This window comes from Acomys minous (genome assembly GCF_964271855.1).
Source record: "Acomys minous genome assembly, chromosome: 8".
Taxonomy (NCBI): Eukaryota; Metazoa; Chordata; class Mammalia; order Rodentia; family Muridae; genus Acomys; species Acomys minous.
Genome location: NC_140489.1, coordinates 63,070,007 through 63,095,422, shown reverse-complemented (window position 1 = coordinate 63,095,422; position 25,416 = coordinate 63,070,007). Strand labels below are relative to the sequence as shown.

Below are 25,416 nucleotides of genomic sequence, written 5' to 3'. Positions count from 1 at the left end.
GCCCTGGCTGTCCTGGAACGCACTCTGTACACCAGGCTACCCTGCCACCTCCCTGAGTGCTGGGATTAAAGGCGTGCACCACCACCTCCCAGCCAGGGACCAATTTCTTGATCAATATGGTGGTGTCTGGCACAATGCACAGTACAGGAGACATATAGAATGCTGTAGATCAAGGGTCAGCACTCTATGGATCACAGAGTCCTGTAAGATGGTAACCCTCAAGCATGCAGAGAATGCTCCTGAGAACCAGAGCCAAGTTAAAGCGGGCACTGGTTATCTTTCCTAGACGAAATACTCCAAAATACAAGAACATTAAAGAAAATTAGCTTTATTTATGTGATATAGAAAAGTTGATTGTAGTGTTAGAGTTTGCCAAATGTCTTCCACTCTGAATGCTTTACAAGAGTATTTACATACAAACATAATAAAATAGAGTCTATCCTGTGGCTCCTGCTCTCATCAGTCTTTCTCAGTCCTGACCATGCCTCTGTCTCTGCAGCTTGTAAATTTAGCAGGAAGCTGCATCGTTTTCATAGTTGTCGATTCATGAAGTACAATACTCAAGTGGAGGGAAAGTGATCGTAAACACAGCCAAAAATATTTTCAACCAGTATGACTTTATCATTATACTTTTATATTAAAATACATTCTGTGTTAAAAACATATTTGTATTCACTCAAGTTCTAAATTCGTCATACTAAATTTGACATTCATATAATCCCATATCGATATAGACATGAATCTATATTAAGCTCTCAATATGAATGATTTTCACAAATAAAAACAAACAAAATGGAACAGAGGTAACAGGAAATCCATCTGAGAAACAGTAGGATAGAGACGTTCTATTCTATATAAAAGCTTCCTGTGTGAACTCAGCATAAACTCACATAAAAGATGTAGGCATGGTCTATGAGAGACCACAGCCTCCAGCCACACAGGGGGCTGAAGCTGGCTGCCCATTTATATGTTGGGTAGTTCTAGATACATTGTGGTTTTTTATTTTTGTTTTTGTTTTTTTCCCAAGACGAGTTTCTGTACAGCCTTGGCTGTCCTGTACTGGCTTTGTAGACCAGGCTGGCCTTGAAGTCAAAGCAATCTGCTTGCCTCTGCCTTGCTGAGTGCTGGGATTAAAGGTAGGTGCTACCACATCTGGCCTTAGATTTAGTTCTTTTTTTCTTTTTAAAGATTTACTTATTTTATTAAGTACACAGTGTTTTGCCTGAATATACACCAGAAGAGAGCATCAGATCTCATTATAGATGGTTGTGAGCCACCATGTGGTTGCTGAGAATTGAACTCAGGACCTTTGAAAAAGCAGGCAGTGCTCTTAACCTCTGAGCCATCTCTCTAGCCCCAGATCTGGTTCTTTAAAAGCATTCCAATCACTTATTCACTGTTGGTATTACTATTATTAGTTAGTTTGTTAATCACTTTTTTGAGAGCAGTCTTATCATGTAGTCCTAGCTGGCCTGGAACTTGCTATGTAGACTAGGCTGGCATGGAAATTTGATGATCATCCTGCCTCGGTCTCTCAGGGCAGTGCCATCCTTCTTTGCTCTAATCATTTATGTTGCTGGAGAAATGCATCAAAGTTGTTACTACTACTGAATATGGCAGGATTTTTGTGGTTTTTTGTTATTATTATTATTATTATAATTATTAATTTTGGTTTTTCAAGACAGGGTTTCTCTGTGCAGCCTTGGCTGTCCTGAACTCACTTTGCAGACCAGACTAGCCTCAGAGATCCGCCTGCCTCTGCCTCCCAGAGGGCTGGGATTAAAGGTGTGCATAAGGCAGGATTTTACATTAGCCACTGGATACTGTGTAAGCGATACTTAACATCTGACATCTGTCAGAGCTGAACATATGGACCACTAGAGGAAATCCCTTCGTTTTTAAAGCAGCAGAGTGCTTAGTAAATTTGGCTCTTTGGCACATTCTTCAAATGCCTGGCAAGAATTCTGACAGTTCCATGTTCTTAGTAAATGGAAACAAAACAAAACCAAAATTACCAAGAATGTTAAGTTTTCTGTCACTCCTGAAACTGGAACAACATGATCTCCAAGTGCACTTGTGTCTTATTTCACTTTTGCCTCCAAAGCAAGGAAACAATTGAGTGTTACATTAAGGTGCTCAGTGTTGCAGGGAGCAGCATCACAGGAAGTTAGTCTTTAATTGGATACTGGAGCTCCCCCCCAGGTTCTTGGTGTGTTTAGAAGGTGGCTCGACTCGGACACTTTCCTGATTTCCCTTTACAGCAGCCTCCAGCCGGGCTTTCAGGGCTGGGGAAGAAGCCATGACACTCTTGAACACCGAGGAATACCGAGGCCCAATCTGCATGAGATTTTGCAAAGCAAAGTCATGCAGACTTCTCATTACTGAAGTTGCTGATCCCAGAGCATTCTCATCCAGGAGGAAGGAAATGAGGACTGGCAGAAGGCAGGCCACCAGCTGAGAGCCTGGGGGGGGGCAGAGGTCAGAGGTCAGAGGTCAGAGGTAGGAAGTGACGAGCTGCAAGTCAACTCTTCACTCACAAAAACCGCCCTCCTCTCTTTTAGCACTGTATCACCACTATCTGGGGTCCACATTATACCTGTTTATCATTGTGTGTGTGTGTGTGTGTGTGTGTGTGTGTCTCGGCTAGGCTGACAAGGAAGCCCCAGGGTTCACCTGTTTCTGACTCCCTGGCACTGGGGTTACAAGCAAGCATCACTACCACAGTACACAGCTTTTACCTTTTTTTAGGATTAGCCTGAGCCCAAATTCCCTGAGGATGACACTGAAACTCCCTGTCCTCCTGAGTGGTGGGATTACAGGATTCTGACGACTGAATTTAGGCCTTTACCCTTGAAAGGCAAGATGTCATTGACTGAGCTGTCTCTCCAGTTCTCTTTTTCTTTTCTGCTTTTCAAGACAGGGTTTCAGAGACGCTGGCTGTCCTGGACTCACTTTGTAGAGCAACTCTCAGAGATCTGCCTGCCTCTGCCTCCTGAGCGCTGGGATTTAAGGTGTGCACCACCACACCCAGGCATTTAAATTTTTTTTTGCTTTTCAAGACAGGGTTTCTCTGTGTAGCCTTGGCTGTCCTGGACTCGCTTTGTAGACCAGGCTGGCCTCAAATTCACAACAATCCTCTTGCCTCTGCCTCCCAAGTACTGGGATTAAAGGCGTGCACCACTATGCCTGGCTTTTTTTTTTTAATTAAACTAATTTTAAAAATTTCATGTCTACTATGTTGACATCATTTCGCCCTCCTCCTTCTAACCCCTCCCGTGTCTCTCACTCTGTCTCAAATTCATGGTCTCTACTTTTTATTGGTGTGTATGAGTACATACAAAAATAAATACATGAATACAACCCGCTGAGTCAGGTTACTGTTTTCCCGAGCTGACCACTTGCTGTTGTATAACCACCACCTGGGGGTCATCTTTAGGGAGCCTAAGTGCACTGTCCTAGCAGCTGTTAACCCTGTTTCTCTTCATCTAGGGTTGGGGCGCCACGGGAGTCCCCTGTCTTATGGTGATCATTTAGTCTCCACAGCAAGAGTTACAGAAGTGAGCCACCACTGTGGGCAATCTTTTCTGTTTGCTGTTATTGAAACAGGACCCTAACAAGCCCTTAGCCCCAAGAGATCCTGCTGCCCTAGGCACTTGAGAAACTAGACTTTGTAGACACCATCATGGCGTCTCATAATGCCTTTTTCTTTTCTTTTTTTGAGATAGGGTTTCTCTGTGTGTAGCCCTGGCTGTCCTGGACTTGTTTTGTAGACCAGGCTGGCCTCGAACTCACGGAGATTCGCCTGCCTTTGCCTCCTGAGTGTTGGGATTAAAGGTGTGTGCCACCATGGCCGGCTCATAATGCCTTTTAGTGAAAGGGAAACAGGCCCCGGAGAGTGAGGACTGAGGTGCTGACACTCACGGTGCTGTTCCTCGGCAATGGTGACCAGAGCTTCTAAGAGCTTTAGTCCTTCTTGACAGAGCTGCAGCTCGGTAGCATCGTCAGGTTTCCTCTTGTCTATTTCCTGCAGTTTCTCCACAATAGAAGATGCTAAGGAATAAATGTACGGGTAGGAAATGGCCGGATCTGGATACTGAAAAATGGAATGTAGGAGCTGATAGGCCTTCATTTGTACCTAGTCAGGTAAGATAAGAACAAAATGTCAATTTAAAAAGCCCCAAGAGCAAATAAACACAAAGAGCAAATGTTCTTGCAAACTCTTTGAAGTTAGAGTAGCAGAGACTTTCTATGTAGTCCAGTTTTCTTTAGTTTTGGAAGTCCTAGTACCAGCAGGTAGCAGACACAAACAGGGGCTGCAGCAGTGGAGGGCCACAGGAGCACAGCGCAGCGGGGAGCTCAGTTCCCTCTGGCCCAGTCTCCGAAAAACAAACCCTCAAAACAACTCAAACCAAAAACATCGAGACAAAATTGAAATTAATTTTTTGTTTTCTGAAAATGTTTTACAGCAAAATTCTACACATTTGATATCATGTCATGATCTAAAGGTTTTAAGGACTCTATCTGTCCCACAGTAAGAATGTGGGATCACTTGTCACAGCCACCACTTGGAGCCTACTACACAACTTGAGAAGGCAGCCAATGACAAACTGGACAAAAGGATAATCACCCTTTAAATGGCCATAGTATTTTGAACATCAGTACTCTTTTTTCCCCAAAAAGAATTGGTTCCTATATCTTTGGAGTAAGAAGTATTTCTGAATATGGGTTCTAATTCATTTTGTAACACAGGAGAAAACAAACATCTCCTCTATTATTCCTTATTTTATTTTTTCTTTAAAGAAAATCCACTAATAATAATAATAAAATAAATAATAATAATGATAATAATAACATTATTATCATCATCATCATCATCATCATCATCATCATCATTATTACTACTACTACTACTACTACTACTACTATTACTACTACTACTACTATCTCCTGAGATAAGGCTTCTCTGGGTAGCCTTGGCTAACCTGGAACTCGCTCTGTAGACCAGGCTAGCCTCGAACTCAGAGATCTGCCTGCCTCTGCCTCCCAAGTGCTGGGATTAAAGGCAAACACCACCCCTGCCTGGCTAATTATTTTCTTTTTAATTATGCTTATGTGCGTGGATGTGGGCACATGGGTGCAGTGTCCATCGAGGCTAGAAGAGGGCATCAGACCTGGGCTTGGAGTTCCAGGTGGCTGGATGCCACCCAGTGTGGGTGCTGGAAACTGAACTCTGGTCCTCTGAAGGGTAGGAAGTGCTATTAACTGCTGAGACATCTTTCTAGTCTCTTGTTCCCTTTTTTTTTTTTTAAAAAGGTTTTTCCAGACAAGAGTTTCTCTGTGTAGCCTTGGCTGTCCTGGATTCGCTTTATAGACCAGGCTGGCCTCGAACTCACAGCAATCTGCCTGCCTCTGCCTCATGAGTGTTGGGATTAAAGGCATGTGTCACCACGCCTGGCTAGTCCCTTGTTTCTCTTTGACAGTTTTCACTACGTAGTCTTGGTTGGCCTGAAACACCCTATGTAGATGGGACTGGACTTGGAATCATGGGCGCTCCTCCTCCTCCCCTTGCCCCTATGTAGATGGGACTGGACTTGGAATCATGGGCGCTCCTCCTCCTCCCCTTGCCCCTATGTAGATGGGACTGGACTTGGAATCATGGGCGCTCCTCCTCCTCCCCTTGTCCTATGTAGATGGGACTGGACTTGGAATCATGGGCGCTCCTCCTCCCCTTGTCCTATGTAGATGGGACTGGACTTGGAATCATGGGCGCCCCTCCTCCCCGTGCCCCTATGTAGATGGGACTGCACTTGGAATCATGGGCGTTCCTCCTCCCCTTGCACCCCCAGCAAAGGCATCACAGATGCTGCCACCACTCCTGCAAAGTTACAACAATTCTAAGACGCTCTCATTTGGAAATTTAGTATTTTTTCACCTTTCTGTTTTTGAAGACAAAGTCTCATGCAGGTTAGGCTGGCCTTAAACTCATTTCTGATCTTTGCTTCTAGTCCCTAGGGCTGGGATACAGGCCTACACTACCATACTAGATGCATACAGACCTGGGCATCAAACCCAGGGCCTGTGTGTGCTAGGCATCACTCTGCCTACTAAAGCACAGCACTAGTCTTCGGATACTTTTTGTTGGAGAAAGCAAGATCACAAAAAAAAATTCAGTGTACATACTGCAATCATAAAGGCTAACCAGATTAGTTCTCCACTGAGAGACACTTACCACAGGGTCTTGGCTCTCCAGGGCAGCCTTAAATCTCTCAATGCAGCGCTTCTGAAGGCAGGGGACAGTTGTCACTTCTGGACTGGTGGACAAAATAAACACTGTGACGGCAGTGAGCAGACTGATGTCATCAAGTTCTTGATGCGCTCCATCAACTGAAGAGAAATGACCGTTAGGAGGTTCATATTTACTGCTTCATGTCTCTGTGTGTCTCTATTTTGGTTAGCAACATTTTTTCTGCTACAGACAAAATGACTTTTAAGGACTCCAGAGGGCAGCAGATGGTGGTGTGCACTTGTGTGCTTAAAGCTGCAAATGTGTGCTAGTCCACCCCTACTATACACACCCAAGAGGCCTGAACCTTGCACGTACCAGGCAAGTACTCTACCACTGAGCTCTATCCTCATTTTCCAAGATGATATTCTAATTAAATATTTTTAATGAAGTAGCTATGAAAAGCTAGTAATTTTGGTCAGGTGGTAGTTGCATACACTTTTAATCCCACACTCTGGAGGCAGAGGCAGGTGGATCTGAGTTCTGCGTTTGAGGCCAGACTGGTCTACGGAGAGTTCCAGGACAGCCAAGGCTACACAGAGAAACCCTGTCTCAAAAACAAAACAAGCCGGGCATGGTGGCACACACCTTTAAATCCAAGCACTTAGAGGCAGAGGCAGGTAGATTGCTGTGAGTTTGAGGCCAGCCTAGTCTACAAAAGTGAGTCCAAGACAGCCCATGCTACACAGAGAAACCTTATCTCAAAAATACAAAAAACAAAAACAAATTAAACCAAAACTAAAAACAAACAAAAGGCTACAGAGAAACTCTGTCTCAAAACAAAACAAAACAAAACAAAAACAACAAACAACAGCAACCAAACCAAACCAACCCAGTACTTGGGAGGTAGAGGCAGATGGATCTCGGTGAGTTCAAGGCCAGCCTGGTCTACAAAGCAAGTCCAGGATATCCAAGTCTACACAGAGAAACCCTGTCTTAAAAACCAAAAACCAAACCAAAAGCAGGGTGGTGGTGGTGCATATATTTAATCCTAGCACTTGTGAGGCAGAGGCAGGTGGATCTCCGTGAGTTCAAAGCCAGCCTGGACTACAGAGTAAGTTCCAGGACAGCCAGAGCTGCTACACGGAGAAACCCTGTCTTGAAAAACCAAAAAACCAAACCAAAAAACAAAACAAACCCAACCAAACCCAACCCACAGCTTCCCCACCCAACCCAAAACAAAAGAAACAAACAAAACAAAAAACTCTAGGATCTCACATAGCCTAGGCTAGCCTCCAACTTTCTGGGCTAGCCTCCAAGTTGCCATGTGGCTGTTGATGACCTTCTTTGCCTGCAGCTCCTGAGTGTATGCAGTTCTGGGACAGAACCCAGGGCTCTGTGAACTTTACACAAGTACTCTATCAGCTGTGACCTAGCCCACTAAATGGCTGTTACTTGTAAACAAATGACATGTAGAAACAGCAGCATCAGTCCTATCAATGCAATAAGTACTTGAAACACATGCCAGGCAGCCCTCTTAGGCAATGAGGATATAACTTCACTATAAAGTGGGGATCAGATAAAGAAATTAGGGTCAGCTAGTAACAAGGTCCATGCTTATAGGAACACATCAAAACCACAGCAAGCAGGATGTGGTGGCTCAAGCCTGCAATCTCAACACCTAGGACGCTGGGCTGGAGAGCTTGGCATTCAAGGCAGTCCTTGGCAACAGAACTCAACGTCAGCCTGGGCCACATCACACTCATCTCAGGGAAAACACTCAAAACGCCACAGTGACCCAGGATAACTGACACTGGGTGGATAGAGTCTTGAGGTCTGTCACCTGAGAGGGGTGATGCAGTCAAAGGGCATTCTGGGGATGAGTGGAATCTATCAGGCACCATCTGAATCGTTTCCAGGTGAGTTGGCACACTGGTAGCCATGGGTAACCACGTGAAGCACACAGCAGTGCTCTGACTACTCTGTACTGGGCAGACATTTAATCTGGCAGCAATGTTTCATGTGGAAGAAACAGAAATCTGTTCATTTGCCCAAGCAACACCAAGTCAGGAAAGCAGACGGTGTGACTCCAGAGAATGTACCAGCATCCAGGGGTCTACCATTTCATCCCCTGCAAAGTTAATTTAGTTATTCAGAGCAGTTGAAACTGCAACACACTCATCTAGTTAAATTAGGAAAAATATTTTAAAAATTTCATTAAGATTAATGTCTCCTGAGTCCTTTTCCTATTTCTCCTAAAACTCCTTTACTGTCCCTTTATTTATTGAGAGTGGATAAGAAGTCTGTTTAGCAGTAGGTATCTTGTAAGGCTCACGCAGGAAAGAACAGGCCTCTTGCCAACAGCTGTCTGCCTGAGTCATCTTGGAATCCAGTCCTCTGGCTGCAGCCCTGGCCAATGTCCTAGCAGCAACTTCCTGAGAGGCTAAGCCCTGGGCCCCAGAACTAATACATAATAAATGCTTTTCTGTTTTCGAGACAGGGTTTCTCTGTGTAGCCTTAGCTGTCCTAGACTCTGTAGACCAGGCTGGCCTCGAACACACAGCGATCCACCCCCCACCCCCCCACCCCCCCACCCCCCTCCTGACTTGTTTTCTTGTTTTGAGTCACTGAGGTTTTAAGTCACTGCCAAGCCTTGGGATGACAGGCAGCATTAGGCCCAGCTGAGAGGTGTCACTCTGCAAACATTTCATCTTTTATGAACAGCTCCTATTAATTTATGTTAATAGTTGGTCTAACGTTCATGTCCTGGCTTGATACACAACTGAGACCAGACACTATTTGTGTGTCTGAGATGAAAGGAAAGTTTGTTATGACAGAGAACATAAAACCAACAGGCATCCATCTTTACCTCCTCTTCCTGCTCTTCTCCTGGCCGAGATTAACAGTCAAGTGTGTTGTAAATTAGTTTTCATCCTGCTGTTCTATTCACTGGTAATTCCAACTCCACTGATCCCCCTCCCCCCTCTACAGCCCTGGCTGCCTTGGAACTCATTCTGTAGTCAGGGCTGGCTTCGAACTCAAGAGACTCGCCTGCCTCTGCCTCTCAAGTGCTCGGACTAAGGGCTTGCACCACCATCCCTCTTCTTATTTTTTTTATTTATTGTGTTTGAGTACTCTATTTGCATGTACATCTCTATACCAGAAGAGGGCATTATATCACATTACAGATGGTTGTGAGCCACCTTGTGGTTGCTGGGAATTGAACTCAGGACCTCTGGAAGAGCAGACAGTGAGTGCTCTTAACCTCTGAGCCATCTCTCCAGCTCACCATCCCTCTTTTTTTAAAGGCATGACTTTCTTTTTTTTGGTTTTTCAAGACAAAGTTTCTGTGTGTAACGGCTCTGGCTGTCCTGGAACTTGCTCTGTAGACCAGGCTGGCCTCGACCTCACGGAGATCCCCCTGCCTCTGCCTCCCAAGTGCTGGGACTAAGGGCTTGCATTACTACCCCTCTTTTTTTTAAGGCATGACTTTCTTTCTTAGGCTTCTGGGATTGCATTCTCTTGAGTCTCTTCCCATCTTGATTTTGGTCCTCTTCTTGTTGCACACACTCAAATTGAGTGAAGCATGCCAATTATAAATAGGACAAAGAAGACTATATCTGAACACGTCACATATCTGCAGTCTTTTCTAGGTGAGACTACCAAAGATGATGAACTGATTAGCTTAGCCTAAAAGACAAAAGAGAAAACAAACACCATCCTCTCACTTTAGAACCTCTGAACAGTCCTCCTGACCTGGACTCCAACAGTCGAGCACAGTTGCTAAAGCACTTTGGAGGAGGCTGGTCCAAGCTTCGTGGCTCTTTTCTGCTCGGGCCATGGGGGAGGTTAAGATTCCTTTCAGAGCCTGCAGGGAAGCTGTGACTGTTGAGGATAACTGGCCCCCAGGTAACTTCACAGCAGTTTCTCTGAGGACGCCAATTGCGAGGTACAATATAGTAGGGAGAATTGAGATGCTTCCTGAAAGATAAAATTGAAATGCTGTATTTCAGCATGTATGCTTTCTAAAGTCATCAAGGAGGTCTGGAGACAGCTCATCAGTTAAAAGCATTTGTTGCTCTTGCAGAGGGCTTGGGTTCAATTCCCAGCATGCACATGATGGCTCACACTGACCATTACAGTTTCAGAAAACAACAATAACAACAAAATATGTGAAGAGACTAAAATAGCAATTTAATTTTGCTGGCTATTACTCATATATTTTTTAACCCTAATTCTCTAATAATAAATTACTTTCTGTGCTACTCTTAGTATAAAACAGTGTATGCAAACAAAGAATTGCAGTTTTTATTCAAAATGAAGCTTAAAGTCAGTAGGCTAAAAATAAGATAGTCTGCATCACAGTCAAGAAATATTAACACAAATACACATTTATCGACTGTGAAGTTCCTATGTGTCCTGGAGCTTTAAAATAAGACAGCTTTCCTATTTACTTATTTTGTGTAGGGATGCCCACACAGCACGGTGTACATGTGGAAGCCAGAGGACAGCTTGCAGGGATTAGCTCTCTCCTCCTATGATGCTGGTTCTGGGACTGAACTCTGGTTGTCAGGTTTGGTGGAAAGCATCTTTACCAATACTGTGTGACAGTAAAAAAATACTTTTAGTGTGTGTGATATGTACAGGTGTCCCCCCCAACCCCTTACCCTTTCTCTCTGTGTGTATGTGTGCACACAGACTCCACCTTATTTTCTGAGACGGTTTCTCACTGAGCCTGGAGCTCATCCTCTGGCAGGACGCTGCCTCATGAGCTCTCCTGTTTTTTGCTTTTCCCTATACCGCAGCACTGGAGTTACGGATGCACATTGCCACGCTCTACCGCAGCACTGGAGTTACGGATGCACACTGCCACGCTCTACCGCAGCACTGGAGTTACGGATGCACACTGCAACGCTCTACCGCAGCACTGGAGTTACGGATGCACACTGCAACGCTCTACCGCAGCACTGGAGTTACGGATGCACACTGCCACGCTCTACCGCAGCACTGGAGTTACAGTCGCACACTGCAACGCTCTACCGCAGCACTGGAGTTACAGTCGCACACTGCAACGCTCTACCGCAGCACTGGAGTTACGGATGCACACTGCAACGCTCTACCGCAGCACTGGAGTTACAGTCCCACACTGCCACGCTCTACTGCAGCACTGGAGTTACAGTTGCACACTGCCGCGCTCAGCTTTTATGTGGGTTCTGGTGACCTAAACCCAGGCATCATGCTTGCATGGTGGGCACTTTACAAATGGAACCATCTTCTCAGCTCCTGTGCTACATTTTGTACAGAATACCTATTTTTAATAGGAAATAAGCTACATCTGCATAAATATTTATCTTTTATAGGTAATAGTTACATATAACGTATTTACACGATGGAGAAAGCTATAGATCTGCTGGAGGATTTTTGTGTACTGTATATTCAAATGCTGATTTCTGTACCCTGAGATCTGGTTACAGCCCAGATGTTGGCACTGTCATCATGAAGCATCTCCTGTCTTCATATGTTGTAAACTTTGTTCCCCATCACTTCTGATTGCTTAAGAAAAAATGAACAGCCAATAGCTGGGCAGGAGAGTTAAGGGGAGACTTTCGATCCTAGGGAGAGGGTCTCAGGTGGGGACCAGAGAGAGTGAATCTTCATGAGGATACAGATGGAGAAGGAACAGGGCACCACTAAAATGGCAGGTAACAGGCCATGTGGATGAGAATGACACCAGGCAAGTAAAGTAGGGTTAGAAAACTCAGTATCTGCCCAGCTATAGTGCCTGAAGCTTTTAATAAATATAATAGGTCTCCGTGTCATTAATTGGGAGCTAGGGCAGGCATTGAAAAAAAACCATACTTTTACATAATTCTTCATGCAGAAATAGTGTATGTACACGAACAAACAAAATTAATTATAGGTAGGTTTCTAGGAAAACGTTTTTCTGATAAGGTGAGACTGAAGTTGAACTCTGAAGGGAAAAAAAGTAATTTAAAAAGCTGGCTCAGTGCAGTGTTTGCTGTAGAAGTCTGGAACCATAACCATAACAAATGCTGGGTAGAGTGAACATCTCTGTGATCCCAGCATCCCTATGGCGAGATGGGAGGCAGAATCATCTGGAAGCTTGCAGATCAGCTACCCATAGGATGCACTACAGTGACAGAAATGACAGAGAAACTGCCTTCAAACAGTAGGAAGAAGCGAATCTCAAAAAGCTGTTTTCTGACCAACACACAGGTGGTAGCAGAGCGAGTCTCCCTGACCCAGAATTAGGTCATTTAAGCTCACAGAAAGCATATGAACAACTGCAAATAACAGGGTTAGCAGGAAGCCTTCTGGGATGCGGTGGATGCGTTGGGTATGGTGGAGCCTAAGTGAGCCCTAAAAGCTATTTGAAAGAATTGAATGGATTTGGCTTGCAACAGAAAAGGGCACCATGACAGATTTGTCATCACAGCGTCAGAACTATCCACCAAATTGTACACTGAAAAAACACCCAAGCACTGTTGACTTAAATACTGTCAGCTACAGGCCCTCATGACTGGAGGAGCTGCACTAAAGGGCCACACGCACGCAGCATTAGCAAGGCTGAGCACCGCTGCTCTAAGGTCATGTGTGCTGCACCACGTACCTTCAGGAGAGCACACTGCAGGAAGCTCAGCAAGGATGACCAAGGCGGCGGCGACCAGTCTACTGCCCTCCTCTGGCAGGGTCTGCGGCTTTGAAGACGTTACTCGTGGGCCACCTGTCAGCTTAGGGTTTAGTTCTGGGAGTTGTCTAACGAGGATGCAGACACAGAGCTCCAGGGTTGCAAAGACCAAAGACTTTCCAGGTACAAGTCCTCCTGTGTCCTTTCCTTCGCCAAACTCTGGCAGGGTTTCCTTTTCAGAGGCTCCATCATCAACTAGAAGACAGAGGGAACGGTGCTTAAGAGGTACTTGGCTGCTTCCTTGGCTTCAAGTAGATGGCAATTTAATTCATTTCTGGTATAGACAATGCATTTAGTGGCTAACGTTTTAGGGGTGAAAAGCTAAAGAAAAATGCAGTTCTCAAGTTAAAATGGTTGCCTTCACTATAGCGTCTCATGACAATGGATTAAAACAGTCTTGTAATTTTTTCAGACTTAAAACAGTGCCAGATTAAATTTCTCTCCTTGCTATTATAAAGGAAAATCTGACAGCAACTCTGTCGTTTTAAAGACTGACAGTGACTAGGCACAAAGATCAGAACCCAGGTTCTTGAGCTCCACAACTGCCCCCCACCACACTGCCCACCTCCGCATTTTACTTTTTTTTTTTTTTTTGAGATAGGGTTTCTCTGTGTAGTCTTGGCTGTCCTGGACTCACTTTGTAGAGCAAGCTGGCCTTGATCTCACAGTGATCCACCTGCCTTTGCTTGCCAAGTACTGGGAATAAAAGTGTGAGCTACCACGCTCAGCTCTTATTTTACTTTTTATGTACATGTTTCCATTTGCCCCAGTTACAACAGTATCAAGACTGCACAGCTACACTGAGCAATAACAACGATGCTGCGGTGCAGTGTGTCCAGTGTCTGGTGCTCTAGTGCTTGCCCAGTATATAGAAGTATTTGATTTCCAGAACTGGAACAAAAAGAGATGCTTACTGCATCATTTAAGAGCTAATGTTTACCTTCTGCACTTCGTCTTTTTTCCTTCACATGTTCTTGAGCTGCACAGATAATCTGTCTCACCACTTCAAGTGAAGCCAGCTGAATGGCTGGTGACTCTCTGGTCAAAATGACTCGGTGTAGTACGTTCAGCAATTCAATACCCAAGTCCTGTCAGAAAACAAGGAGTGGACACTATTGAAAATTACACTTTTTGGTGTGTGTGTGTGTGTGTGTGTGTGTGTGTGTGTGTGTGTGTGTGTGTATGTGTGTGTGTATAAAAATAACAATGTTAAGCGGGGCACTCAGGAGGCAGAGGTAGGTGGATCACTGTGAGTTCCAGGACAGCCAAGGCTATAGAGAAACCCTGTTTCAAAAAACCAAAGAACTAGGGCTGGAGAGATGGCTCAGAGGTTAAGAACACTGGCTGTTCTTCCAAAGGTCCTGAGTTCAATTCCCAGAAACCACATGGCGGCTCACAACATAGATCTGGTGCCCTCTTTGGCATGCAGGCAGAATAATGAACAATCAATCAATCAATCAATCAATCAATAAATAAATAAGAACCAATGTTAAATGTCATGGCAAAATTCGGACAGAATTTAATTAATTCTTTTTTTTTCCCCCGAGACAGGGTTTGGCTGTGTAGCATTGGCTGTCTTGGACTCACTTTGTAGACCAGGCTGGCCTTGAACTCACAGAGATCCACCTGCCTCTGCCTCCCGAGTGCTGGGACTAAAGGTGTGTGCCTGGCTAATAATTTTTTTAAAAGATTTATTTATTATTATGTTTACAGTGCTCTGCCTGCAGGCCAGAAGAGGGCACCAGATCACATTATACATGATTGTGAGCCACCTTGTGATTGCTTACTGGGAACTGATTTTAGGACCTCTGGAAGAGCAGTTGATGCTCTTAACCTCTGAGCCATCTCTCCGGCCCATAAATTCTTTTTTTTTTTTAATATAAGCTTATTATCTGAGCAATAAAGGTATAGCAAAACTTCTGTTGGCTCTGAGACAGTCTTACATAGCCCTGCCTGGCCTTGAACTCCTGATCCTCCTATGTGTCCCAAAAAACTAGAATTTCAGGTGTGTATCACCATGCCTGGCTTGTAACATTTAAACCAAGTATACATAAAAATACATAAGTATCCAGGCTTGGTGGTGCACGCTTTTAATCCCAGCACTCGGGAGGCAGAGGCAGATGGAATGCTGTGAGTTTGAGGCCAGCCTGGTCTACAAAGTGAGTCCAGGTCAACCAAGGCTAACACAGAGAGACCCTGTCTTGAAAAACCAAAACAAACAAACAAACAAAGGGGCTGGAGAGATGGCTCGGTGGTTAAGAGCACTCACTGCTCTTCCAAAGGTCTGGAGTTCAATTCCCAGTACCCACACGGCAGCTCATAACTGCCTGATGCCATCTTCTGGTTGCAGATGGACATGCAGACAAAGTATATGTACAAATAAAAATACATAGGTAACATTTAAACCAATTTCAGAACATTTCTTAGAGAGGTGACTATGATAAAAGATCATTTTCATCCATGTCTGAAATGATATTAGAGACATAACCAAAGGCTGACATGTAGATTCTAAGATGAATATTAAAATTTCCTGTAATAATAAAGAATGAAGGGGATGGAGAGATGGCTCAGAGGTTAAGGGCACTGACTGCTCCTCAGAGGTCCTGAGTATAGTTCCCAGCAACCACACGGTGGCTCACAACCATCTATAATATGATCTGATGCCCTCTTCTGGCCTGCAGGTGTACATGTAGGCAGAACACTGTATACATAATAAAAAAAATTTTTTTAAATGAAGGAGAAGTAATACTAAAGTAGATATTTAAAATACCTTGGTGAAGCTCTATTCCCTTTTCCCTTTTCTGTCCTTAAGATTTTATTTATAGCTAAGAGGTGGTGGCGCATGCCTTTAATACCAGGATTGGGGGGCAGAGACAGATCTCTGTGAGTTTGAGGCCAGCCTGCCTGGTTTACAGAGTGGGTTCCAGGACATTCAGAGATACTTAGTGATACCTGGTTTTGAAAAAATCCACCCAATCTATAATCTACACACACACACCCAATATATTATAATGTATATATATTACAATATATAAAAGTTTATAATTTAGTCAAGTTCAATCCACACAGATAAAAACTCAACTCATGAGCCAGGTTTGATGGTACATGCCTGTAATCCCAGCACTCGGGAAGCAGAGGCAGGCAGATATCTGTGAGTTCAAGGCCAGCCTGGTCTAAAAAGTGAGTCCAGGATAGTCAGCCAGGGCTATTACACAGGGAAACACTGTCCTGAACACCACCCTCCCATGCTGCCCACCCCCTCCTCTCCCCGCCCCCCGTGGGAAAAAAAACCCAAACCTCAACTCATGCTTTAAGCCTAATTAATGATAGTACTAATTAAGTAAGAGCACAAAAATCATAGCATCCATTTACCTTCAAACCTGAGTCAACGGTAACAAGACAGACAGTATGTGTTGCTAAGCAGGCCTGCCTAACAGCTATTTACCCCTGGGGAAGCTTGGGCAGCTGCTGCATTCCAGAGTAATCCTTTTAGCACAGCCAGACTGAAGGCCGGGAGGAGAACCCACATGATGGGAATATTTGGTAACGGACAGCAGAATACACCAATTACAGAGTCTGTTGGGGGCAATGCAATACAATAGGGATGACCACAAAGTCTGGGGTTCCAGAAACAGAAAAGGACTGATCGCCACATGGAACCGACAGCTACTGTGCTGAACAAGGCAACCGTGGAAGGCAGAGAACAACATGGCTGTCAGAGGAACTATCCTTTTCTTTTGTGATCTCTGCTCAGTTCTATTCACTGTAGTGACCTGAACATACTTCTGTGCTTTGATACATCACCTGATCACTGCCAATTCTAGATCTGGGCCAAGGGACATCGAGAAGGGCCTGCAGTGCGTGCAGACAGGCCGCGATGCTCTCCATGGTTGCGTCTGCACGCAGGGAACAGAGGAACTCTACACTGATTCCTGGGAGAGGCAAAAAGAAGAGGCTTCTTGAGATTCCTAGTTCAGACTGCTGATGAGTCTACTGTGAGAGACTTAGCAAAGACAGCACAATAAACAATAATACAGGTTTAGATTGTGTGTGTGTGTGTGTGTGTGTAACTCTCTCTGTAGATCAGGCTGGCCCCAAACTCAGAGATCCACCTGCCTCTGCCTCCCTAGTAATGAGATTAAAGGTGTGTGTCACCACTGCCCAGCTTCTTTTTTTTAATTAAAAATAAGTTTAGGGGCTGAAGAAATGGCTCAGTGGCTAATGAACACGTGCTGCTTTTCCAGAGGACCTGGGTTCGATTCTCAGCATCTACATGGTAGCTCACAACTGACTATAACTCCAGTTTCAGGGGATCTGACATCTGTGGGCATAAAGCATGTTAAGTGGTGGGTAGATAAACATGTAAGCAAAACACCAGACACATAGAAAAACAAAATAAAATTTAAAATGAAAAAAACTGTGTGTTACTCCTTAGAGCGGAAGTTACAAGTGACACGAGCCACCTCATGTCATACTGGAACTGAACTCAGAGCCTCTGGAAGAGCATCAACAGCTCTGAACTTTAGGGCCAGCTCTCCAGCCTCCTGACTTTCTTAAAAAAAAAAAAAAAAGGCACCGGACATATTCTTAAAATCTGCACTTGTTTAGAACAACCACTGAAAACATGTCAGCACATTCATGTATGTTAAATGTATATACAGAGAAATTCAGAACATTTGTAGAATCACTAAACATCTTTTTAAAACCGTGAAGTACTAGAGAGACCGCTCAGTGGTTAAGTGCACACACAACTCTTCCAGCAGACCCGAGTTCAGTTCCCAGTGCCTACCTGGCAGGGCACAATTGCCTGGAACTCCAGGTCCAGGGGACCCAAAGCCTTCTTCTGGCTTGAATGGGCACCTATACTCACATGTACACACAAGGCAGCACATGTACATATACATAAAACAAACAAAATTCTATGCAGAGCTAGATGGTGGCATCTTCCTGTAATCTCAGACTTGGGGGATAAGGCAAGAGTTCCAGGCTGGCCTGGGCTCCATACTGAGATCTCAAAACAACCCCCTTCTCCCACCAACCAAAAAAAAAAAAAAAAAAAAAAAAAAGAGCAAACGTCTCCTATATTTTCTGTAATTTATCAACTTGATACTAAAGCCAACTTATAATCGGACTCTAGACTGATGAATGATGTCACTAAGAGCCAGCAAATAGAGCGGCTCAACTCAAGGATAGTCCCGTAGCTCTGTAAGCTCCTGCTGACCTAAAATCAGATGGAACCTGTCAGCGTAGACGTCCTCGGGGGACTTCACGGCAGCCCCAGACGACGACGAAGAGCCCTGACCCATGGAAGTTGGGGTTACAGGCCTGGAGAGATTGGTAGCTCCTTCATCTGGGTCAGCAAAGCCTGTGCTGGTGAGCCACAGGGCCGCAGCATGGAGGATGAGTGCCCAGGAGCTGTGGTAGTGCAGCTTTGCCTTCTCACTGGTCTCCGCCGTGTAGAAAGCACCTCCTATGGAGAGGGACCAGTCAGTAGGCATGAAGACATCCCCTTCCAGTGTGCCTTCTCCTTCACTGGTAAAGACTGTTGCTAATCAGGTTTGGAAATTGTAACCCTTCTAGGCAGGCCCCCAGCTGAGGGAAGGGCTTTCTGATTTATTTATTTATTTATTTATTTTTGTTTTTTTCTAGAGAGGGTTTCTCCGTGTAGCCCAGGCTGCCTTTGTCTGTGCACCTGCCTCTGCCTCCTGAGGATTAAAGGCCTGGTGGCCCGGGTGGGCTTTCTGATTTTTATGAGCACATATGAACTCTGTCATCTTGGGCTTGACATTCTGCACCTTCTGTATGGTCTGTCTGTCTGTCTGTCTGTCTCTCATCTCACTTAGCCCTGCATTCTGGACATTTGTACATGTTGCTATGCTGTCAATACTCTGTTACTAATGATTGATTTCTCCTGAGAGTCCCGCTGTGGGGTCACAGGGTAATTTACAGGTGTCCACAATCTGATTGGGGAGGGGAAGACCTGGAGCGAATTCAAGGTCAGTTTCAGCTGTAAACAGAGTTGAGGCCACCTAAGCTACATGAAACCAAGTCTCAGAAACAAGAGAGAAGGGACCAGGATGTGTTAGTTTTCTTTCCCTCCCCCCCCCCCCCCCCCCGCCCCCCACACACTGAAAGAAAACAAAACAAAACACACCACTCAAAAAAATTTAAAGAATGTGGTGCCGGTCTGTGGTGGCGTACACTTTAATCTCAGCACTGGAGAGGCAGAGGCAGGTGGATCTCTGTGAGTTTGAGGCCAGTCTGGTCTACAAAGTGAGTCCAGGACAGCCACGGCTACACAGAGAAACCCTGTTTCAAAAAACCAAACCAAACCAAAAACCACACACACTACGATTTGGGAAAATGTCTCCAGGCAACAGTCAGCCCAATCAGTCCAATCCCAGGTGTGCCGACACAGAGACGCCTCCATGAGGTCCGTGTGACCATGAAGGCGGGCTCTAAAGCTGAGAGCCCTAGAATCTAGTGCGGTCTCTGAACAACAGCATAGAGGCCAGCAGGCCATGAAGCACGTGACACCTCTCCTAGGGATGGGTAGTGATCTAGGGAGGGAAGAGTCTCGGATAACTATTCTGGAGAATCTGGACGAGGTCCACCTCCACAGAGAGCAAACAGCTCACTAGGTCATTAGCAAAATCCACTTCCTGTGTCGTGGGTGGGAAAACAGGTATTTTTGTCTCCTCCACTGAGGAGAGGACCCTGTGTGTGTAACCCTGGCTTTCTTAGTGCTTCTCCCGACACCAGGGCTCCTATGGGCGTCAGGGGAATTCCCCATACCTTATAGGTTAACTTGCCAGGGGGAAGGTGAGGAACGCGTCAACACTTGAGGTTGCCCTCTACTCCAATGCAGGGGCCATGGTGTCTGCCCCATACAAATCATACACACACACACACACACACACACACACACAAGATTAACAACAAAAAATAGAAAATAAAAACAAAAAACAAAACAACCCAAAAGAAGATAACTAGTAAGGCTAATACCTTTTTTCTTAAAAGTTTTACTTGTTTGCTTATTTATTGTTCTCTGTGGAGGGGGCATGGAGGGGTCAGCCCACTTCCCCCCCCAGACAGAGTTTCCCTGTGTAGCCTTGACTGTCCTGGACTTGCTTCGTAGACCAGGCTGGCCTCAAACCCACAGCAATATGGCTGCCTCTGCTTCCCGAGTGCTGGGATCAAAGGTGTGGGCCACCACGCCTGGGGAGGTCAGGCCATTTTCAGGTGGCACTTCTCGCCTTTCTTATGTGGGTCTCAGGCACTGAACTCAGCTTCATGTCAAGTGCCTTTACCCATTATGTGGATTCTTAAAATTGAACTCAAGGCCCCGTGCACACAAGGCTAGCACTTTGCTAACCAAGCCTCCTGCCCATCCCAGTTAGTAAGTTAACCATGGAATGACTTAAAACCAACTGTGGCCGGTGGCAGTGGTGCGCTCCTTCAATCCAGTCCCGACACCGGATCAACAATAGCTTAGGTTGGTAGGTGAGAAGAAACATGTTGGTGAGCGCATTAGATATTAAAGCTACTCTGGAGAGGCATGAGGCAATACCCTGTCTGTGAGGACAGATGGCTGTGACCTAGGGAATTAAAAATTTCTGACTGTCTGCACTAATGCAACTCTTAGCTGCTTATACCAGCATAAAAAAAAAATTGTTCTGGGGGAAAGTGTTTCAGCTGAACACCACGTACTACAGGAGAAATCTTGGACTAGAAGTTACTATCACTCTAGGAATTAACTTACTTTACCTCCTTACCTTCAACAGGAAGCTGGGAGGCAAACTCTGCAGGCAAAGTTAAGAGAGCAAAATCCTGAAGCGCAGCCAGCCAGAGCCTGCTCAGTGTGCCCAGGTCTGTGCAGACCAAGTCAAGAAGACCACCAGCTGGAGGGGACACGCTTCTCACACTGTCTTCTGAACCAACAGCAGGCTTCAGGGTTTGCTTGTGGTTTTTATGTCTTTGCACAGCAATTATGTAGACCTGTTAAAAGTTTACAAGTAGAAGAAAAACCTCGTGTCTGACGGAACAAAACAGTTTTATGCTTTCCTGAAGACACAGGCTTGCCTTTGAGAATACCGAACTTAAAACGCTCTGTGGTGTCTAGAAGGCAGGTGGGCTGGAGAGCTGGCTCTGCAGTTAAGTGCACATACTGCGGCTCTACCAGAGTGTGAGTTCAGTTCCCAACACTCACTTAGGTGGCTCGACACTGCCCATAACTCTCGTGGGGGTGGGTGAGTTACCAGCAAGTCCATTCCCTCTTGGGGCATCCACATCACCCACGATGCATCGGCAGCACACACTCAAAAGACACACACACACACACACACACACACACACGCATGCAAAACTAATAAAAATAAACTGTTAAAATGATTTTTAAAAGAGGCAAGTACGTATAAACACAGACAATAGACAGATTAGACTCTCTGAGGCAGAGGGTTGGCTTTGCAGTTAAGAGCACGGGCTGCTGTGGCAGAGAACTTGGGCTCCATTCCCAGCACCCGCATGGGAGCTTGCACCCACTTGTAACTCCAGCTCAGGATGACTGATACCTTATTCTGGCCTCCCCAGGCACCAGGCACACATGCAGTGTACACAAACACATGCCGGTAAAACATTCATACACATGAAATAATGAAGTAAGTAAATCATAAAAAAACCTTCCCTGAGGTGTCTTGCAGATAATACACAGTGGTAAACATCCTGCTACTATGTGTTTCAGCAGCCATGACAGCTGCGGACAACAGCACTCTAGGTTAACCAAGGAATCCACCTCACCATGTGGCTGCAGACAGCCATTTCTCAAGTGAACTCTGAGTACTGAAAATATGCTATTAAAATTTCCACCTAGCCACTTAAAAATGTTTATGTAACTAGACTCATGAGCTAAAGAATGGTAAGCCAGTTACCGTGGCGCTTGACACGCGTTCTCACTTACCTGCAACTCCACAACATAAAAAAACCTGTCTTGAGACAAGACAAACAAAAACCCTGAAATATGTTCATTGTGTTAAGTCAAAATAATGGCAAAATTGGACCAATTTAATTGTTTCTATATGTAGCACAGTATGAATACACAATGCGTTACCACAGGTATGCTAATATGCTTGACTATGGGATACCTGTCACCTCCCACTTCTAAGACTTTTACCCCTAATTGTGAATCCTAAACATATCTGGCTCCAGGGCTGGGGTTACGGGCCTCTATTATATAGGTTATGCTGATCAGTCTTGATCTTGGAAAAACCTAAGAGAAGCCACTAAGTCTAATGAAAAAACAAGGAGATTTAGACTTCAAATAATACCATGTGAATACAAAGTTTTATGTAAAAAAAAAAATTTTTTTTTAAAACTTAAAACTCTCTAGGCAACTGAGGAAAGCTGGAGAGGGAGAGGTGGTTCTCCTCAAGGAAGAGCACACCGATAGTTTGTCCAGTGCCAAATGGTTAGCCCTGAAAACACATGTACAAGGCCATTATATAGATCCACTAGGTTATATTTTGGGAATATATACATACAAATATATATATATGCATACAATAACAATTATGAAAGAAGAGGCCACGAATCTGAAGTACAGTGGACAGGGGTACATGGGAGGATTTGAAGGAAAGGGAGAAATGTAATTATATTATAATCTCAAGAATAAAAAAGTGAAAAAGAATTCTATTTACTGTTACCATGTGTGTATGCATTACATGTGTGTGAGTACGCAATGATGAGAGTGTGGAGGTCAGCAGACAGCTCTGTCAGGGTGATTCTCTCCTTCCACCTTCCCACGGGTTCCAGAGACCAAACCCAGGACGCCGAGCTCATAGAGCAAGAGCCTTTACCCACTGACCCATCCTACCACTTCCTTCTTTTTTCCTTCCTTCCTTCTCTTCTTTGGTCTTTCTTCTTTGGATACTAGGAACTTGGTTCCTCTAGAAGAGCAGCAAGCACGCTTAACCACCAGCCAGCTCTTGAGTCCCAAATATTGATTTTAAGAAAATGACTATTACTTATTTAAAAGTCCTTCTAAGAAAAAACATTACAAATATTCAAGTAGGGCTTGTGAGCTGGCTCAGCAGGTAAAGGTGCTTGCTGCCCAGTCTGAAGACCTGGGTTAGGCCCTAGGAACTTACTTGGTAAGAGAGAACCAACTCTCGCATGTTGTCCTCTGTCCTCCATATGAATGTCATGGTATGCATGTGTGTGCCTGTACACACATGCATAAACACAGACACATTACATAAATTTAACTTTTTGGGCTAGAGAGATGGCTCAGAGGTTAAGAGCACTGGTTGTTCTTCCAGAGGTCCTGAGTTCGATTCCCAGCACCACTTGATGGCTCATAGTCATCTATGATGAGATCTGGTGCCCTCTTCTGGCATGTATATGTAATAAATAAAAATCTTAAAAAAAAATCAAAGTACACATAAGCAAATGCATACATCTTCAGTCAATAGAAGTTTGTTTTCATTGGCTATGATGCTGTTTCTTTAACTCATAACTGCTCCCGCTTGGCTCTTTAGACTGCATGGCCAATATCAATTAGTACTCAAATAAATCTCATTTAGAACTCTTTAGTTTACCTTGAAAATGGACTACTACTTAGCATGCTGACAGAGCTGGTGGTCTCAGCACTTGAGGTAGAGGGAGGGGAATCAAATTCCGTTGCCAGCCTCAGCTACCTGGGAGGACCCTGCCTCAAAAACTCCACGCTTAGGGTGTGGCTCACAGGGGGAGGCCTTCCCTACCATGTCAAAGGATCTGGGTTCAAACCTAGGCAAACAACTACAGACTAACAAAAACTTCCCTGACAAGGCTTATTGTATAATTGTATTTTACAGTCTTTGGTGTTTATGGTGTTTGGTAGCTTCCACAATTCCCACTGTTAATCAAAAGGCACCAACCTCTGCCCAGGCTTTTAGCACAGCTAAGATCTCCATGGTGGAAGCGCTCTCATTATACCGCTGACTGAGAGCTTCTTTTCCAGCCTGTATCTTTGTTAGTGACGAGACGAGCAGCTGATGAACCCTGCGGAGATCACTGACGTCACTCACAACGCCACTTGCTATCCACGCACTACAAACCTGGTTTTGAGAAGACCAAGGGTTAGATTCAAAAACTCCGTGTTTCCTCTTTTGAGGTTAGCAGAGCCCACCCAAATCTTAGGAATCTAGCAACAGAAATAATTAAAAAAAAAAAAAAAGATTTATTTTCACTTTATGTGTATTGGTGTTTTGCCTGCTTGTATGCCTGTATGACGGCGCCTGATCCTCTAGAATTCAGGTGACAAGACAGTTGTCAGCTGCCACGGGGGTGCTGGGAATTGAACCTGGGTCCTCTGAAAGAGCAGCCAGAGCTCTTAACTACTCTACATCCTGGAATAAAAAATGTTTTAACCCAAGAAAACTAATAGAATTCAGCAGATAAAGAAACAAAAGCCACAACTTCAAAAATGAAGCTGGGTGTGGCGGTGTGCCTTCAGCACTCGGGAGGTAGAGGTAGGTGGATGTGCGAGGCCAGCCTTGTCTGTATAGAGTTCCAGGCTGGCCAGAGCTGCACAGGGAGACCCTATCTCAAAACAAAAGGAAACGCTTCAAGGGAGGTTCTACCTTTGCTTTTGCAGTGCTGAGGATTGGACCCAGAATCTCACATATGCCCGGCCAGTGCTCTGCTACTGAGCTACATTCTCAGACTCTACGGAAGACTGTAATCCTTCTAATGACAGTTTATTTTTATTTAAAAGACAAAGCAAGCTGGGCAGTGGCGACTCATGCCTTTAATTCTAGTACTGGGGAGGTAGAGGCAGGCAGATCTCTGTGAATTTGAGGTCAGCCTGGTCTACAGAGTGAGTTCTAGGCTACATGGAGAAACCCTGTCTTGAGAAAACAAAACAAAACAAAAGCATAAAGCAAAGCAAGAACAATACAACACGTAACATTTCGCACTGCAGGCTGCAGGACCAGCGTCACTGGTTATGCCTATAGCCCAGCAGTAGGGTGGCAGAAGCAGGAAGATGAGGGCAGATTTGGCTAGCTGAAGGCCAGCCAGAGCCACAACAGGCCCAGTCCCTAAAAACCAATGGGGAAGCTGGGTATGGTTGTATATCCTTTTAGAGACATGTAAAACATACTTAACTTTGCTTGAAATGCCGACCTGTACTCTCCTGACACATAGTTTCTTGTTAATCAAAGTCTAAAAGTTTGTTAACTCATAATGCTACAGATAATGTGGGACATAGGTATTTGCATAATTGTTGGTGTGCGTTTTATCTGGCAAATTCTTCTAATATACCCTTTTACCACCAATTCAGCAAGGAGAGCTTATCCTACTGACATGCTTGCATTCAAGTGAAAGGACCATGCAAGACGGTGACTCACTGTGGCAGTATTTTTATTTCTTTGTTTTTTGTTTTCCCGAGACATGGTTTCTCTGTGTAGCCCTGGCTGTCCCAAAACTCGCTCTGTAGAACAGGCTG

The 25,416-nt window shown here is 44.8% G+C and overlaps 1 protein-coding gene across 3 annotated transcripts in view; it reads right to left on the bottom strand.

Moving 5' to 3' along the window:
* Positions 1-312: 312 nt before the first annotated feature.
* HEATR5A (HEAT repeat containing 5A) overlaps positions 313-25,416 on the bottom strand; it is a 102,794-nt gene continuing 77,690 nt past the window's right edge. For 2 of the 3 annotated variants that reach the window (XM_084791784.1, XM_084791785.1), the window contains exons 27-36: positions 23,846-24,025; positions 20,708-20,930; positions 18,154-18,402; positions 16,737-16,864; positions 13,873-14,020; positions 12,855-13,127; positions 9,980-10,204; positions 6,230-6,384; positions 3,922-4,135; positions 313-2,462 (exon numbers count right to left, since the gene is read on the bottom strand). In XM_084791784.1, the coding sequence (XP_084647910.1) occupies positions 2,158-2,462; positions 3,922-4,135; positions 6,230-6,384; positions 9,980-10,204; positions 12,855-13,127; positions 13,873-14,020; positions 16,737-16,864; positions 18,154-18,402; positions 20,708-20,930; positions 23,846-24,025 (2,100 nt within the window). In that variant the 3' untranslated portion in view covers positions 313-2,157. Of the gene's footprint in view, positions 2,463-3,921; positions 4,136-6,229; positions 6,385-7,495; positions 8,355-9,951; positions 10,205-12,854; positions 13,128-13,872; positions 14,021-16,736; positions 16,865-18,153; positions 18,403-20,707; positions 20,931-23,845; positions 24,026-25,416 lie in introns of those variants that run through there. The other variant, XM_084791786.1, reaches the window with a different exon arrangement.